This window comes from Aplysia californica, unplaced genomic scaffold (assembly GCF_000002075.1).
Source record: "Aplysia californica isolate F4 #8 unplaced genomic scaffold, AplCal3.0 scaffold00236, whole genome shotgun sequence".
Classification (NCBI taxonomy): domain Eukaryota; kingdom Metazoa; phylum Mollusca; class Gastropoda; order Aplysiida; family Aplysiidae; genus Aplysia; species Aplysia californica.
This window is the reverse complement of record NW_004797506.1, coordinates 76,746-95,119: the sequence shown is the minus strand read 5'-3', so window position 1 is coordinate 95,119 and position 18,374 is coordinate 76,746. Positions and strand designations below refer to the sequence as shown.

At 41.2% G+C, this 18,374-nt stretch overlaps 2 protein-coding genes across 3 annotated transcripts in view; one reads left to right on the top strand and one right to left on the bottom strand.

Annotated features, from left to right (window-relative positions):
• Positions 1–6: 6 nt before the first annotated feature.
• On the bottom strand, positions 7–14,157 carry LOC101853169 (methyltransferase-like protein 23). 2 transcript variants are annotated; one of them, XM_005100112.3, is made up of 6 exons: positions 13,996–14,157; positions 8,825–8,937; positions 7,817–7,921; positions 2,672–2,909; positions 1,631–1,715; positions 7–522 (listed from the first exon to the last, which is right to left on the bottom strand). In XM_005100112.3, the coding sequence occupies exons 2-6, from the start codon at positions 8,900–8,902 to the stop codon at positions 348–350; spliced, it is 681 nt and encodes a 226-aa protein (XP_005100169.1). In that variant the 5' UTR covers positions 8,903–8,937; positions 13,996–14,157; the 3' UTR covers positions 7–347. The 2 variants fall into 2 exon arrangements, with proteins under 2 accessions (XP_005100169.1, XP_005100170.1); XM_005100113.3 differs by having other exon boundaries at positions 14,028–14,157.
• Positions 14,158–14,496: 339 nt separating this feature from the next.
• LOC101852934 (40-kDa huntingtin-associated protein) overlaps positions 14,497–18,374 on the top strand; it is a 28,391-nt gene continuing 24,513 nt past the window's right edge. Inside the window, exon 1 of the mRNA XM_005100111.3 lies at positions 14,497–14,886. Coding sequence (XP_005100168.1) covers positions 14,828–14,886 — 59 coding nt within the window. The 5' untranslated portion in view covers positions 14,497–14,827. The remainder of the gene's footprint in view (positions 14,887–18,374) is intronic.

Below are 18,374 nucleotides of genomic sequence, written 5' to 3'. Positions count from 1 at the left end.
GGGGGGTTAAGTCTTATAAGTCATGTAGCCCTGAGAAGTCCGATGTGTCCCTCGAGTAATTTTTCCTAACTTGGCGGCCCTGATTCAATGACAAGCAGTTTCTCACCTCCTCACTAAGGGCTCAGCAAAGGTTATTATTTTCAGGTGACCCAGCGGCAAAAGAGTTCTTGACCTTCAGCAGGAACTGAGTGTGCAAAGGACAGACCCTTTGGGGGTCAAATGATCTAAAATATATTGACTGGCAAACGAAGGAGTTCCCGTGAAGCTGTATTAGCTTTCAGCCACAGAGGAACACATAACTGTTAACTTCAACGTTACTTTGACTTTCCAAAATCCTGTCATCAGACTCAGGAGAGGGCGTCTTCAAGGGCAGCTGCTGTATTCAAGCGCAACGCAAACAGAAGCACTTCCTGTTGGGCATGGGAAGTCACAGAGCACTGGACGGTGGTCATATCTGGTAAAGGCACTTGCTCTCCCCGTAGCTTCCACTTGGACAAGAGAAGCTCTATGGTTTTGGATGGGCTGAGGGAGAAAAATATGCACGAGTAAAGTCTTTATGGTCACTGAAAGAAACACAGGTATCTGGTAGCAGAGATGTGTAACAGTATTATGTAACTTAAAACAAATGAGGCAGCGGTAGACTCAGCAGAGAAACCTACTTGGAGAACCTAAACAGATGGGTAACGAGGAAAGATCTGGATAACATTGCTTTTTTGAGAACATCCAAGCAAACGAATGAATGGAGAATCAAGATAGCCAATATCTGTCCCAGATCAGGCACTTAATGACGATAATCACAAACATAATTACTTGATAAGAGGGGCCCCATTTGTCTGAAAACTTGGGGACTTTCCCATTGATTCAAATATACCAATGTCAGGTAAATGGTTATGCTCTTTACCCCTGCATGCAAAAGATGAGAATTCCTCTCTATTCTGTAGATTATTTCTGTCTTTTTCCTGGAAAAGAGTGTCTCACGCAGTGTTGACAGCAGTCAACCTATTAATCATCTAACATGTGTTGAGGGGGGGAGGGCGGGTGAAACAATCAGTCAAATCACAGTCCATATAAAAAATTATGCTAAAGAGGTCATAATGCTTTTGTAAAGGGGAATCCAAACAGTGCTCATTATTTTGCAAGACTACAGTTCAGACATTTGGACTATAAGTTATAAGTCAATGTTGTTCATGAACAGTTCTTTAGCTGAATAGTTGAAGATGTACAAACTAGGTCAGGATTAATGGAAAATCCTACTGTACTGGTAGTGGTACAGAGCTTTAAAACAAATAAAATATTTTATACAGTGCATATGCAGGCATGCTATGCTATACACAGGTTCGGTTGCTAGCTCAGAATTACAAAGTTCTATCTGACATTTTTGGCTATTTTGAGTTACTAAGACCACGAAGTCAGGAATCCAAATGTTCTTCCTGCTCTATCAAAATTGTAAGATTATTCGGAGCCGTTACCAAGATGTTTCAAGAACTGCTTTAAAAAAAGCTCGACATGTTGTGAAACTCAAAATTTTTAATGTTAAATTTCTCAAAACTAGGTACTGAGCAGATAGAACTTTGTAATTCTAAGGTAGTGAGGTGTTAAGCCCATCATACGCTGACTGGTAGATGCTTACCTTCTCACTTGGTACGCACACCACACCTCAGCATGTGGGTTCTGATGCAATAGGCAAGACAGAGTCATCACTACATCTTCAAAATCTGTTGAAGCAACAAATTAATATCAGACTGGTGCAAGCCATGATCTTTTTATTGTGAGCCAAATATGGCTACAGAGGCGCTACATGTCCAGACCTGTCGAATGTGAATTAAACTTAAAGGGCACCCATGTCATATATTTCAACAAACAATAACATAAATTGCTACTCAAAAAATGGTATACATCACTACATCTAAATTGTCATATATTCTAACTTTAATCCACAAAGAACCACAGGGAATATGTAACACACAAACAGCCCCACAAAAACTATAAAAATATAGATGTCACACTGATATTACCAAAAACAACCTGTCAAACTTATACTTTATACAGGGAACAGTCACATACAAACGACAAACATAAACTAAAACACACTGATTGATGCACATAAATTTTACCAAAAAACTATTACACTTGAGGCAGAATCTATTACATTTAAAATGCTTACACATAACAGCACCATAGAACTGTCACACACAAACAACAATACACAAATAGTTAAATAAAAAAAATGAGACAGAGACAGTACTGTTTGTGTGTTATAGTGAATGAGAAGCATGTTGACATGAAAATGATCACACTGTGCTGTGACAAAATCATGATGGGCAGAGACAATGGAAGGGTAGTAAAGTAGCAGAAAGTGCCTGCACCGAAAAAGTATTTTGTTCTGAGAATGAGCGTTAAGGCACTTGCAACACAATTTGGTCATTTAAGTGCCAAAGATTAGAGGTGTTATGAGAGAGTAACAAACACAAAAAAGAAGTAGAGATAAGGACGATAAATATTTGACCGGAAAAAAGGAGCAAACCATACAAGAGCACTTGCCAACACCCATAACAAAAAGTCCAACACACAAATGGTATCATAAAATAAAAATTGTCACACCCGAACAATAACACAACACAAATGATCACAAAGAAGCTGTTTGAGAAACAAATGTCCCTGTCATCTTCACCTTTAGTATCATAAAAGCAGTCGGAGGCCAAGATGAGGTCCAGGCTCGGGAGGTCCATAAGGTCAGGGGAGATAAATCCCCACGTAATACCCATCACAGAAACATCTGACAAGCCATTTGCTTCTGCACTTGATCTGCACCTGTCCCTGCACTGTGGAAGAGCTACTGAGTCACTCAGCGTGACACGTGCACCGCATTTAGCTGCTACAATCCCCGGCAGGCCAGTGCCAGCTCCAATCTAGACGAAAAATGATTTTTATGATTTGAGAAATGAGGACACAGGTAATAAAGTCTGCCCAAGACAACATATACTATCCATCAGTTTTGTTCATTTGCAAGGACATAGGATTTGTAGAAATATAATATAAACAACTACAATACAACTATACAGTGGCGTCTCCTTAAACTGTACACGGATATTGAAAACATCGCTAAACCGAAGAATATCGGGTGGTCCTGCAGATTTTTGTTTAATCAGACTGCTGTATACATACATGAGGCCCAATTGATGCTACAGACATGACATTTTATACAACATTTTTTCCCTTTGTCACTAAGAAAGTCGGGAGCTCTCGTGGTCTAGAGGTACAGTGTTCATCTTTCCTTTAACAAATAATAATACGTCTCGGGTTCGAATTCTGCAGCAATGGAAAATTTTCTGCCCCCCCCCCCCCCCCTCTGGGCTCCTGACTCTTTCTGCAGCCTTTCTACTGCTACTAACTGGCTCCTTCTTACTGCTGTCTTTCAGTCACACCCCTGATCTTAGGGTAGGTAATATCTGACACTTAGCCTTCTCGGATAAGGGCACAAAAAAATCTCGGAGGTCCAGTGTGCAAGTTGCGCACATTTAAACCCTTGGTGGTCCTAAAATCGATAAGAGAAGGCTTTGGCCACCACCCTGGCAAAATTCAAAATTAACTCCAACCATACTGAAAATGCTTAATACTTAATGTGTTCTGCGCACTCAAATGACCTTATGCAGTTGTGAGCGCCGTTAAACATTTACAAAAAACCCCCCAAAACCCAAAACAGAAAAAAACACCAAAAAAACACAAAAAACAAAGAAGGTCAAGGTTCTTGAGAACTTGAAATTGACAATGTTTTACTTTTGTTTTGTTTTTTTAAATAAAACTTTGTTGAATTTAAAATTTCATACACCCTAAGTTATTGTACTTGTAGTAGGGTTGGGTCGGGCTTGCAAAATTAGCGTCCGCGAGTAATGAACTACTTGCTGACACTACCCGCAATCGAGCGGACGGGCAGACCGAGAGACTCCATGCATTCGAGTGGGCGGACAGACGGACGGGAGCGAGCCCTTCCATTGCATACAACTTACAACCCCCCGCCCCCCCAAAAATAATAATTTAAAAAGTCACCCTTCTGCCTCACATTGTAGCTAGGCGTTTATGGCGGAAATTCTCTCCCCCCCCCCCCCCCCCCCCCGCCTTTGCGATAATTGGAATGGAACGTACACAGTGTGCCCCACGCATGAGGTGAAAGGTTATACACAAAGTACCACGTCACCAGCCTCTCTTACTCCCTTTGGCACCGCTACTAAGATAAGATAAGATACATCTTTATTGTCCAGATCCTGGCACATTGGTTTGGTGTTCCACCATGTGTACACACACACACACACAAACACACACACACACACACACACATATGCACACACAAGTAGGCTTACAATCACATGCATAATATAAATGAGCAGCAATATAAACAATAATAATCGTAAGCTAGATACACACTCAATGTTATTTTGATGCATGCTCTAAGGTCGTAAGTATACTTATCAAGATGGTTAAGATGGAAGCATTTTGATAGATGATGGTAAAAATGACCTTCTGTATCTTTCTTTGTTACAGATCAGAAGCCTAGGTCTTTTACTTCTGACTGATGTTTTTATTTGAGGGAACAAGGGATGTTTGTTGTCTAAAAAGATGGAATTAATTTTCTTAGTGCAAGCTGTTATGTACAATTCATCCAAGTAGAGGAATGAAGATGTTGAAATTTTACATGCTTTCTGTATTAGCCGATTTAATTTTTCTTTATCTTGTTGTCTTGTGTTCCCGGCCCATGCTGTTATACAAAAATTGATCAACAAAATAAGCACAGAGTAAAGTGAACACACCCGGTTGCCACAGATTAGCGCCCTATACTAGTGGTTTGAAACATTAGGCCTAATTAACAAACAATAGACCATGGGCCTAACCTCGCGTCGAGTATCTCGTCTTCTAGAGTTCGTCCGTTTGCCTGCCCGCCCAGTGAATAAAATTGTGGAGCGGACCCAAAAAACGAACTGACTTGAGGCTTGAGGTCCGCAGTCCGCTCGCTGAGAGAGTCAAATTGTGGAGCGGACCCAAAAAAACCGAACTGTCTTGAGGTTTGCTGTTCGCTCTCATGGCCGTCCGTTACCCGCTCACTCTGACTGAGTCCACGAGTAACGAACCCGTCCGTCCGCTCGCCCCACTCTAACTTGTAGTACTTTATGACAGAAAAAAACAACATGTTCAGAATGTTTATCGAATTTGGAATGGCAGCAAACTCAACAGAAACCAGATCAAAAGTGACAAAGCAGACAAGAGAGCTAAGTCAGACATTAAGAATGACCAGAGCTATGCCCGTTACACCTATACACTCTTGAAAGCTTCAGAGGATTCCCACTCTTGGAAGATAGAAGGGACAGTAAGATCACAACACAGGCCAAAAATTTAAGAGATAAAAGGACCATACAATGAACAAATGCGTAAACCAACCACTAAAAGCAACTCTCCAGAGCAGACCAAGCCTTACCGTATCAGAGAAGAAGGGTTAATTTTGATAGACATGCAGAGTAGTTGGACAGCAACAGAAAAGCAATCCCTCCAGTCATTACAGAAATTCCAATGGAAGGAGTACCCTGAAATTCACCCTGAGACTTGAGGCATCAAGCATACATGCAGAGGCCTCACAAACTGACAAAGAGAGGTTATTTATGGTGCTTACCCTTGAAATCATCAGCTCCAACTACCCTAACAGAAGCTTACACTGGTGGGTCTGTTACTGATGTCGCATGGAAAATCAAGGAGGCAGCCCAGTTAAAAGTAGCAACAGGCAAGTACTCTACCAACTTTAGGGTAGAGGGAGAGACAACTGGGACAGCAGTAAAGAAGATAGCAGACAGTGTGCGCAGAACCAAATGAAAGTTCCTATTTTCATAGATGCTCTCTCTGTATTTATTGGTCTTCCAAATTTGAGGGGAAAAAATGTCCATACCCAGGGGACTACCATGACAGACCTCACCACTCAGACTACCCCGACCCTTCTACAGATTTGGGCTTAATGTGGATTCAAAAGTAGAAAAAATGTTGACAGGTTGGTATAGGACACAGGACAGCTGAACAGATGGATTTTAAAAAAATCTTCTTTTATGATGAGAAGACAATTACAGTAGTCTCCGCCTTAACGCACACCATACAAAAGCACACTCCGCTCAAACGCACGCTTTCATCATCTGATGGGTTTTTTACTATATAATTTAGACGTACAAACGCACGGTCACTCTCTCTAAACGCACGCTCCGATCCGCGAAACACGCCGACAGGTTAAGCTTGAGAAGGGGAAATTTTCACTAAAACCTGCACAGCTTGCATAGACAAGCCAAGAAAACTGGGTGAGAGTGCCCCTCACGCGGAACAAAGACTAAGAGAGTGATGGACGTTTTCACACTCAACTTTCCAGAGAGACATAGGTCTGGTTCTCGGTCTAGGGCTGGTCGGGGAGTGGGGGGGGGAGCGCGGTTGGGGGATTGAACTGTTTTTTGATTGGTCACTGGAAATGCATCTTTGAGAGAAGGTTTCTGACTGGTGTTTGGGTGACTGCGTGTAATGTTTAGTTAAACCTAGGCCTGACGCACAACACGCGTGAATGCAGTAAAACACTAGATAGGCCTCAATGGGGTTTAAGATTAGCCAAGTAAGCCTAATCAGTTGCGCTCGAAGAACTTATATGTATTCTTATAACGTACTTGTTCAACGAATCAGAAGAGAAATGTTTCTCTGAATGTAGAGATCTATGATTCTGATGTCGTCCGTGAATTTACGGTCAGGGGGTGGTTGCTTGGAAAGCCACGTGGCCGTGCCGTCATCTCTATGACTAGATCTATGACTATCTCCAACAGTTTCCTCTTGACGTTTTATAGTGCATATTCATTACATTAATTTACATTGGGGCTGTCTTTCTACCCCCCCCCCCTCCATTCAACACCTTTGTAGTCATAATGTCATAACGCAGTCGGGGAATCCTTCACAATACAGTCACGTGTCGTCACATTATCGGCAAAAATTGACCCTCACCCCAAAGGGAGGTCACTAGAATTAGAATATCAAAGCAATGAAATGACTGCGTCCCTTCCTCCCTTTGCAAAGGTTCATGTTAACGCACGCTCCGTATAAACACACGCTGAAGAGCCCTCCCGAGCACCGTGCGTTTAGGCGGAGACTACTGTATTAAGTTTCAGTCCAAGTGACTTTGGCAGCTGCTGCATCACTAGCTTGACAGATGGGAACAGGTCATACTTTTTTAAAATCAGGACAGTTCACAATGGGATGAATATACATATATTAAATATATGTACAGGAAATGAAAGACAGGCCAGTCAGAGACATCATCGCTTCAGAACTATTTTGTCCAAAGCGTACTTAAGTAAAGAGTGCACTTTGGACTAAATAGTTCTGAGGCGACGACATGTCCATACAACAGGGCAACCATGATCCAGGAACACCTGCTTGAGGAAAATGCAATACAAAACAGTCCAAGAGCGGACTCTCTTTGTTCAGCATGAGGGGGTGTTCCCAACATTTTATACTGCATTCATTAGGCTACATCGAGTCTGTCTTTCTCACCCCCTCCTCCCTTTCAACTCCTTTCTATTCTTAACCCCAGTCGGGGAATCCTTCACAAAACAGTCGCGAATCGTCACATTATCGGTCAAAATGACCCCCTCCCTCCAAGGGAGACCACTAGAGTAATAAGGAATTGAGATGACTGTGTCCCTTCCTCCCTTTGCAAAGGTTCATGTAAATGCACTCTCCGTATTAAGAAAGCTAAGGAGCCCTCCCGAGCACCGGGCGTTTACGTGGAGACTACTGTACCGCAACTCACCTCCAGAACAGACTTGCCTCTTACTTTGTGTCTGTGGAGCCAGGTGTACTGTGCCAGGACAGGGGCAGATGGCCACACGTATAGCCCATAGGAAGCATCAACCACCTGCATACAAGAGAGCATCAGCAAATTTAAATTATACAGAGATAGAAAACACAACTGGAAAACCAAATTTTTGAAGAGTTCTTCAGCTCTTCAAAGTATACAAAGATTTTAAACAATTTAAATAACTTCAAACAAAGACATACAAATACAGGCACAGACTTTAAAAAATCTCACGGAATTGAGTAAAGCACAGTCTGTGACTATCAAACATGAATATGTACAGTACAGTCGAAATTGTATAAGACACCCACCCATTGTCGAGGTGAAAAGTGGCTATCTTTGACAGGTGGACATTTTGGTCAGAGTCATTATAAGGTAAAAAACACACAAAAGGAGGGAAATGGGTAGTGGCTGTTTGTACAAGTGATTGAATAGTACAGGTGGCCTTTTAGAGCAGGTTCGACAGTATTTTTTGTTTGTTTTATTCTTATCCAGCTAAATTAAATTCATCATTTTCTTTAAAAATACCAAGTGTTTCAGCCATCTTTTCATTTCCTGCTTCTTTAGAAAGTACAGTGAACTTTGTATCCAACAAATTTATCATATATATATATATATCATACAGTTTATGTCAGGGTTCACATAATGCGAGTTCATCATACAGTTTATGTCAGGGTTCACATAATGCGAGTTCATAAAACAAAACCTGAAGACTCCTTCTCCTTCAGAAGTATTGTGGAGTCTGATGACAGTGAATGCGAGGGTTTACTGTACACTCTGTTCCTTAAGAAATTTCAAATGAAACACTAGCAGGCTTTATTTCAATCATGCATTTGTGTCTCTCTGAACATAAAGGGGAAAAAATAACACCTTTTTGCCAAACCGTTTGAAAAAGTGAGACCCAGCTCAATTGCTCAACATAAATGGCCAAGAAATTTTCTCCATACCAATAAGCTTTTTTACCTCAGGTATTCTCACAGACAAACTTTCAGAGGTTGCAAGGTCACGAAAAGTGAACTCCTTGATGGATGTAACACTCATATTTTACATAACGGTTATACTCTCCAAAGATGATCCTGTGAAAGAAAGAAGAAAAATGGTTTTATAATACGTAAAAGAAGGGGCTCTCGTTGTCTAGAGGTATGAAGTTGGCCACCGGCCACTAAATTCAAAAGATCCTGGTTTCAAAAGCTGACAGCAATGGAAATATTTTATTCTCCAAAATTTTCTCCTTTCACCCCCTTTCCTGTTCTCTTGTCATGTTCTTCATCTCAACTTTCTCCTTTACTCATGACTCTTTCTACTGCTACTCCAATCTCTATCTTACCGCTGTCTTTCAGTCATACCCCTGATCTTAGGGTAGGCAAGATCATACACACTTAACCTTTTTGGGTGAAAAATCTCTGAGGACCTGTGTGTAAGTAGCAGCACACATTAATAAAGATCCTTTACTAAAATGGTCCTAAAATAAGAAAGAGTAATATTTGGCTACCACACAGTCAAAATTCAAAATCAATTCCTACCAAAACTGAAAATACTCTATTAAACTGCTGGTATTTAAAAACATACAGTGGAAACCTGATATAACACGGATGGTGGGAGTAGAGAAAATGTCCTGTTATATCTGATCCCTGTTAAATCAGAAATGCAAGGAAAGTAAGCATTTGTGGACTAATCCAGCTGTACTTATTCATTGGTAGTTTCCTTTGCCACAAGTACCCACGAACAGGGGTTTTGGCACCAACTTTCTCAGTGCCTCCTTAAACCACATCAGAAGAGCTTGGTCCACAGCATCTGCATCAGGTAGTCTCATCTTCTTTCGATTCAGAGGAAATTTTCCATTGGAGTATGCTGCCACTATCTTCTCTCTATCCTTGATAATGGTGTGAATCGACCCTTGTGGAATGTCGAACTGACGACAAATCTCTGCCAGTGGAGCTTGCTTTTTGTCAACAGCCTGGATTATTTCATATTTTTTTGTCAATTGAAAGGCATCGTCTCTTGCGCTCGACATCGTTGGTGACAGTAGACACATTACGCGTGCGTGTTGCTAGGTTTCGGGCTAGATCGAGGTCTGCAGCACACCGCAGCCCTCTCTCGCTTCACAAGCTGCGTGTGCTTGCAGTGGCATGGCTTACATGGGCTTGCTCCATCACTGCGTTACTCTCTCTCTCTCTCTCTTAGGGCCTACTTTTTACACATTGTTAACAAGCCTTTGTCCCTGCTATAACCGGTTGGGCTCTGATGGGGCCCTGTTATTGCCGATAACTTTTAATAGAGACAAAAAGAAGGAAAAATCAGGGATTTAAAAAATCCCTGATATTACCGGATCCCTGTTATTACCTGGCCTGTTATATGGTTTCCACTGTATAAAGAGAGTATCTTTGAAATCGGAATGTGGCTGCCTGATGGCAAGGGGCCCTACGAAATAGGTAAAAAAAAGTCACATTTATGTAAAAATTAGTTGCACTGCAGGTTGAAGAACCAGCAGTCCACTACCCCTGAGATCTAGTGAGGGAATATAAAGAAAGGCAATAACGATAAAGAAAAGGTGAACAAGAAAAAAACATTATTTTGAGGAGAAAAAAAATTATGAGTGTGTGAAACTCTTGTTTCACAATCAGAGCTGAATTATCACTAATAACTCTGATATTCTTTTCTTGTGAAGTGCCCGATTTTCAAATTCCCTGAACAGAAAGAGTAGACAGGGGTCAATTTGTTGGTTGGCAGTGATACTGTTGGGTGAAGAAAAGTGATCAAACATGGGTGGATGAAGAATTGCACTTGCACTGTATATGAACTGATGGGGTCGAAACAAAAGTAAAGGTCTCCACATGAATTAACTCTGCTCTAGACATCCAGGGGGGGGGGGGGGATTTACCTTGAACTGTCACACGTAATATTACATTAGTGGTAGTATGATAGAGGGCCTTGTCACAATTATACCTAACTCACTTTTGTCTGTCTGCGTTAAAAAAATTATAGCTCATCGAAACTTTGCGTGGCATTTCTACAGGCTAGCAACCAAAAAACTTTCTGTTTGGGTCTGAAACCGCTCTTTGGGGCACAAACACAGGATCACTAAAATAAATGACTTACAGTAAACTATCAACAAATTGCTCATTTTGAGACAGCGACACCACCCTGCCCTGACAATACAATTCAATGTAATGTAAGCTTGTTAGATTTCATCATTCATGCCATGATTGTCTATCCAGCTCCCAGTGCATTTCGTTGGCTATACTTAGATGTAGTCACGTGATCTGACGGGTATCCTGGTGTGACGTCAAACAAGATGGGCGCAGTACCTAAAAATAGTTTGTGTCTTTCTACGTTTAATCGCATGTCTATATAGCCATGTTCTACTGTATTCCCGTAGCTTCCTCGCTTGAAATCAGCATTACAAGGTTAGTGCAAGGACTAGACTATTCCCAGCACAGCCATATATCAATTGAATGCCGGAGCCTGAGGCTGAGGCTAAACAAGCTAGTTTAGTCAAGAAATCTAGATCTAGCCAAGATTAGATCTAGATCTAATTCTAATTAATTGACAAGAAAAGAATCATATTATAATTATGGCCGGCAATATTTCTCCGAACGTTCGGGAAAATAAAGCTAGGCACTATTTCTCCGAACGTTCGGGAAAATAAAGCTGGGCACTATTTCTCCGAACACTCTGAAATCACATCCTTTCCCGCAAATTTCGGATATTATATAGATCTATAATTATAGTATAGGCCTACCAAAGATTGTTTGTATACAATATGGTTCAATCGGTCCAAAAAATGTCCGCAGTAAATATTCGTATATAAAGAAATGCTACAGTTCCAAATGGTTTTTCGCTACAGATATGACGTGTTGCCTATGAAGGGTGCTGCTCTTAAACCTAAAATGTGTTGTGTTCACTCGGGTGCTGTCTAGATCTAGATCTAGATCTACGGAGGGTTATTGATAACGTCACATAGAACTAGCATCTGCGTTTGTCGCGGCCGCGACCAATCAATCGTGGCTCGATTTTTTGGCATTTTTCGGTCCCCGAATCGGGGAATAAAAGTCAAATTTTAAAAAATATATAAAAAGAAAGAAATTGAACCTCTTAACTTTTGAAAGAAAGTTCCCCTAGCTTCACTTCGTCTCTTTCTCACTTGTTGTCACCACGTTGATTTGTTGAATACGTTACAGTTACTTTTATTTTTCCCTCTTTGTGGTGTTTTATTTTGTTAGTGTGTATTTTTTTCTTTCTCTTGTTATTGTTCTGATGTGTTGTTTTTCTATCATTTTTTTTTGGGGGGGGGGGGGGGGGGGGAAAGGGATGTTGTATAGTGTAACGTCATTTAATTTGATGTTCCTACTTTCATTAGATTCTAAATATATACATGTATACAGATTTAAATGTGTTATGTTAGAGCGTTCGTTCCACCAAAACCAATTAGATCTACGTGTACTGACTCTAGCAGGCCCCTTAATGTGTGTGATTCCATAATTTACATGTAATACTAATATCCTGTACTTTGTTTTAAAATTGCGCACAGCCAATCTTCTTCGGACAGGGGGACTCACGCCCTTATTTTTTATTTTTGTGGTTGTTTATGGGCTGTTTTAATTTTGATTTCATTCGGTCGTGAAACCTTTCTTTTTCGCGTTTTTACACTCATCTAAAAATCTCTAGACTAGCTCTTGAAAATTGAAATACATGTATGTAGATATAGACCTAAAAATTTGCTCCTGTGTGAGTGTGTGTGTGTGTATGCATGTGCGTGTGTGAGTGTGTCTGTGTGTGGTAGTAAGTGTGTAAGTGGAGAGTGAGGAGCGTGTGTGTGTTTGTTTTTCGGGCTTTATTTCAGCCTTTATTCAGTAACAGTTCAAGTATACAAAAATAAAAACACAGGATCCATTCACTCCAGGGCTCATGAGTCGTTCCTTTCTTTCACTTTGACTCATTCATTCAATTCCCGTGTTCTCTCCCGCGGCTCATCCCCGTCCGCATGACTTTCACACCCCACCACCTCCCTCCAGGCACACACAAAGAAAATCTCACTCATTCCCTTGCACCCAACGAACCATGGACAATAATATTAGCAAAAACCTGCCATAGCCGCATTCCTTTCGTTCGTGCGCTCTGGACCAGGCTAGGGGGGGTCGATGTCGTCGCCTTGTAGTTTTGTAGTTGCTGTCGCCTGTGACACTCGTACATTCTTCCTTTCACCTGCTCAGTCACTCACACTGTCTCTCCATCTACAGCTCAGCTCGTCATACTTTCAAAAGTTGTCCACTGATCATGTTTAGTTAGTGTGTGTATAAGTTTGTGTATGAACATGTGCATGATGGTGGTGGGTATGTGGGGGGTGTTACTGAAGGTTGTCTGTAGTAGGCGGGCTTGCCATGCGGTGTTCCTTCCCAGACCACAGGCAGAATGAAAGTTAGCGCCGAACTCTCGCAATAAATTATAAAAATAGGCCGGAAACCGTTCAGAGAAATAAAGATCGGCACTATTTCTCAGAATGTTCGGAGAAATATTGTCACTTCGTATAATTATTGGCCACCTCTATTCTCACCCGGAGTGAGAATAGTGCAGGCGAGTCTTGTGGCTATTCTCACCCGGTGCGCGTTCACCAAATTTTGCATTCACCCTAAACTACAGAATTCTACACTGTGATAACAGAAAAATTGTAGAATTCTGTGCCGTGAACAAACGTTCCATTACAATTGTAGCCTACTAAAAGCGTACAATTTTGTCTGTGGGCAGTGGAGAATGAGAGAAAGAGAGAGAGGAGTAGCGCGAGAATTTCCGGGCAAAACAAAATGGCGACCCGCGTAGTTCGGCTCGATTCGAAAAGTTAAATAGCCGTAGCATCTTTGTAGACAACCAAATTTATTTACTTTTGTGTTTTAACATCATTTTTTAACTTTGTTTTGGTCAATTTGATCGTCAACACCGATAGACAGTATTCAGAAAGAGACAGACAGAGAGAGAAGAGGGGAGGGGAGGAGTTGATCTTGCGAGAACTTCCGGGCGGGTGAGAATAGCCACTTTCATTAATTAATTATTAGGAGGTTAGGGAGAGACAGTGAGAGAGGAACAACCACTAGATCTATCTTAGCCACACTTTGTAGAAATAGAAGACTAGAGCAGACCTGAAGGCAATGAAGCCTGAAGAAACAATTACATTGTGGTTGAAGCCAAGGCTATTTCTTGTACTGTAGGCAATTCTGTGTGTAGGCTAGTGTAGGCCAAGGCCTAACACTTTGAAGTTTTGGCTTTTTTTGGTACCTTTTCTGGAGAAACATGTACGCTAGTCAAACAGTAAAAAAAAAACAACTAAACAACCAGAAGTCGTTATTTAAGGGTTTCAGTGTTATGGTCTCATAGTAATTAATTAGACTACATCTAGTTTTGCAACGCATTGCAAATACAGGTAGATGTAGTACAGTCATATACTTGCTACAGAAAGGGGATTTTTTCGTTTTACACTCTCAAAGCCATAGCACAAGTGGTACTTTGTCTGAACATGAGTACTCGGGCTGGACAATGGTACGACTGGTTGGCGGGGAAAGGGTTTCCAGTTTCCGATTGGGCAGGAACTTGTACTTGCGACAAGGAGATTAAAAGTAATGGAGGATGCTCTGTGGGCGGCACCCAAGGAGATTAAAATTAGTTCTAAACTCCTTGACTTGCGACCACAGAATTCTACACTTGTAGAATTCTGTGCTTGCGACAATAATCAAGGGGGATCCGCTCTTCCACATTGAAAATCACATTCATTCCAGGTCGGGTCTTGTCTTATTGAGAGTAGGCCTAGGCTAGGCCGGAGTGAGGGAGGATTCCTGAGTTCTCTCCCATCCGCAATAGGCTGGCCTAGCAGTCACCACAAGATCTACATTCTAATATTTTTATTGTCATTGCCTAGAGAACGGATAATCTCAATTGAAATTTTGATTAGAATCTATTCTGTAATTGCATTCGGTTATGGAGAAAGACAGTGATGTTCTCACAAAATACAAAGCAGTTACCAATAAGCTGAAAAGGTGAGTATATTTAATCTAGATTCTAGATCTACTAATCTAGAAATAGAAACAAAAACATACGTCGCTGTCGCAAGCAATGACAGCAATCCATTGCCATTGAAATGTAAATTTTGAGAATTTTCGATTTTTACACCCTCCCAAAGCTCTTCCAAAGATGCGCTCTTCAACATCACCAAAATGCAGTTTAATGCTATGTTCATGGTTACAATTTTCTTGCTCTTCATGATTCCTGATCTAACTGATCATGTAGATCTAGAATCTAGAGTCTAGAGGCCGAAGGAACAACACAACAAAAGTAAAGGTTAATTTCACAGGCTAGATATAGATCTAGATCTAGATTCTAGTTTTTTTGTCTCTGGTGTAAAAGTAGGGTAAATCTAATACCAGGTGCCCCTTGCGGATTGGGTCGGGTCGGGTCAATCACCCGACTCGTCGCCTGAATGCAAAAGTAAGGTCCAAGGTTACGAGTCAGGCGCTATAGTCGCCACACGCTTTGCGCCCTCAATCTGGCTAGCAAACCGACCCGACCTGACCTGATCCCCCAACGGGCACCTTGTGTAAAGTAGGCCTTCAACACGCAATCAGCCTTAAGTCTAAGTCAAGTTGACTGGCTCCGGCACCAACGATAAACACATCACATTTTTGCTTGAAGACAATTTTTTCTTTGGTTTTGAACTTTGTTCCAGCTGAACGAATAATCCTATAGATCTAGGCCTATAATAATATATATAGAGATCTAGAGTAATCGTACCGGGTCGGGCAGCATGTTTTTTTTAGCTGTTGGGCACTGGAGTACAAAAAAATCGTTTAAAACTTTGTTTTTAAATCTAGCCCCAAAAGAGTGGCACACAAACCTAAAGCAACCTCCATTACTTTCGTTGAAACAACAGTTACGGTGATATTTTGCTAAAAATAGTCCTTAAGACTAAGACAGCTTTTTCTTCATCAACTGAGCAAAACAGCGTGAAGCTCTTTCCCCCGGAAGAGTTAACTTTGGTTGTGGATGAAGGGGCCTGTAGCCTAGAAGATTCTACGTTTTGGTAAACTCTGAAAGCTGGAGAGTTATTTGCATATGAGACCCTATCAAGGATGAAAGAGAATTTGCAGTTCAGTCTCGCCGTTTTTGCCCAAAAGGGGGGGTGCCCGGATTGTAACATAAAATCCGTAGTTTCTCATCCTTTGGGCACATAAGATTAGATGGTTATACAATAAAGAATCAAGAATTTGTGCCTAATTTAAATAATAGTAGAGTCATATACAGCATATATTAGCTCAGTCAGACACCAGTGTAGTAGAGTCAGATACCAGTGTGTAATACAGTCAGTCAGTGTAGCAGAGTCAGAAACCAGTGTAGTTGAGTGAGCCAGATGCCAGTGTAGTAGAGTCAGATACCACGTGGTAGAGTGGGTCAGATACATACTCATTAAAATAGCTATAAATGGTGAAAACCACTTTAGACAAACTATCATTGTGTTCAAGTGTTGATAACAAGCATTAAAAATCATGTTATTAACTCTTATAGACCGGCATTATTTACCCTGGATTCACCGGAATTAAATCATGGCTGACCAAGGGAAATCACATATGTTACTTTCTTTTGTGTTTTTAGTGTGTTTCCCTGTTAGTAATGTACACATATTATACATCATTGTAAAGGGCATTGAACGTAGAATAAGATCAGTATAAAAATATTGAAATTCAAAGGAAAATGTGTTAGTTTTGAAGAGTTACATAACATTACGAAATCAAAAAAAGAGAAAAATGAAAGAAAAAAATTCTTTCTTTCCGTGACAAAGTCAGATTCACCACTTTCTACTCCTAAATCTGTGTTATCGATAAGTTCTCTCAGTAATTCACTTGCTTTCTCAGAAGTGTGCCTTACCAAGCGTTTACCTGACGACGCAGAGGCTTATTCTTCGGTATAGTGAAAATTTCAGAGACGACACACGAACCCCAATGCAAAACAAAGCTCAAAACTCGCATCAACGCACTGTAAACAATTGAAAAGCCCCGCTATTTCTTTACAAACGGTTGATGTGACCTTTAACCCACGCTAAACCCATTGGAGAAAACTAGTATCGGTTTCATCATCGTCTTTGAATAAGGAAATAAAAACAACACAGTATGTGTCGTCCCGGCTGATGGCGGTTGGCGGAAACAACACAGTATGTGTCGTTACGGCCTATAAGAGTTAAGCTTGCAAAGAAACAAATGTGATAATAATTGAAAATGACCGAATGTCAAAATACTGCCCGAATCCATGAGAAAACAAAAAAAATGTGACTGAACACGTAAATAAATCGGGCGTCACTTTTGCACCCAGTAAGGGCCTCAAATATGAGAACAAGCTGAAACAGGTCATTCCTGGGGTCATCCAATCACAGGGCTTCCTGTAGCTGGTTTCGGTTTGTCTCTAAGGCAAAGCAGATAGGAGATATAAAACTTTAAAGTCGACGTGCCAGTTTTCGTCCTAATTTTGACAAACCGGTAATTTTACTCTATATGCTGACTACACGGGCACAGGTTGGTAAATAATTTTGTAAGGGAAACTTGGTAAGCTGCTTCCTTTTGAAAATTGCATGAATGGTTATTGTGACATGATGATTCAAGCTGGCAGCGGCAACAAATAAAAACACACCACACAGTGTGAGACAGTTGCAATGAGTGGTTTTTAAGTTCACTTCTTAGGGACATCATGAGAAAACTAGCAGGAACTCAGTGGGGAGCAAATGAGAAAACACTTAAGACAGGTCTATCTAGGCGCAATCAGGCCCCATCTCGAGTACGGATCCAGTGCATGGATGACTGCAGCACAGGACTCACAAATACACTCTGGAAAAAGTGCAAAACCAGACTCTCCGAATAATCATTGGAGCAATGAGGTCAACGCCTATAGAAAAGATGGAACAAACAACTTCTGTGGCCCTGCAGAGGAGATGGGAATGCAAGGCTCTCATACAGTACACCAAGGCCACAGCTATGGAGGATCATTCATATAGTGCACACAAGAACAGCCAGATCAAACACCACAAGACTTAAAAGATCCAACTTCATCAAAGAAAGCAGAAAAATCCAAAGATCCCTACGGGACCATCTACCAGCCACAGTTAACATACTGAACCATACCCCAGAGGCACCATCATGGGAAAAGAAAAACACAAACATAATTATACACACGTCCATTCCTATGTTCACCACTAAAGATGACCACAGCGACCTAAGCAAGAAGTCCCTCACCCTGTCCATGCTTGAACAAAGATACCCACGAGAAACATGAATAAGGATCTATACAGACTGATCTGCCACTGATGCTGTGAAAAGAGGAGGAGCCGGAGTGTACGTACAGTTCCCAAATGGACGACGACAAGCAGAGGCAGTCCCAACAGGGCGACATTGTACAAACTACAGGGCAGAGACGGAGGCTGTAATACATGCAGCAAACATCAAGAATGTGGTAGACCCCCAAAGCCAAGTAGTATTCCTAACAG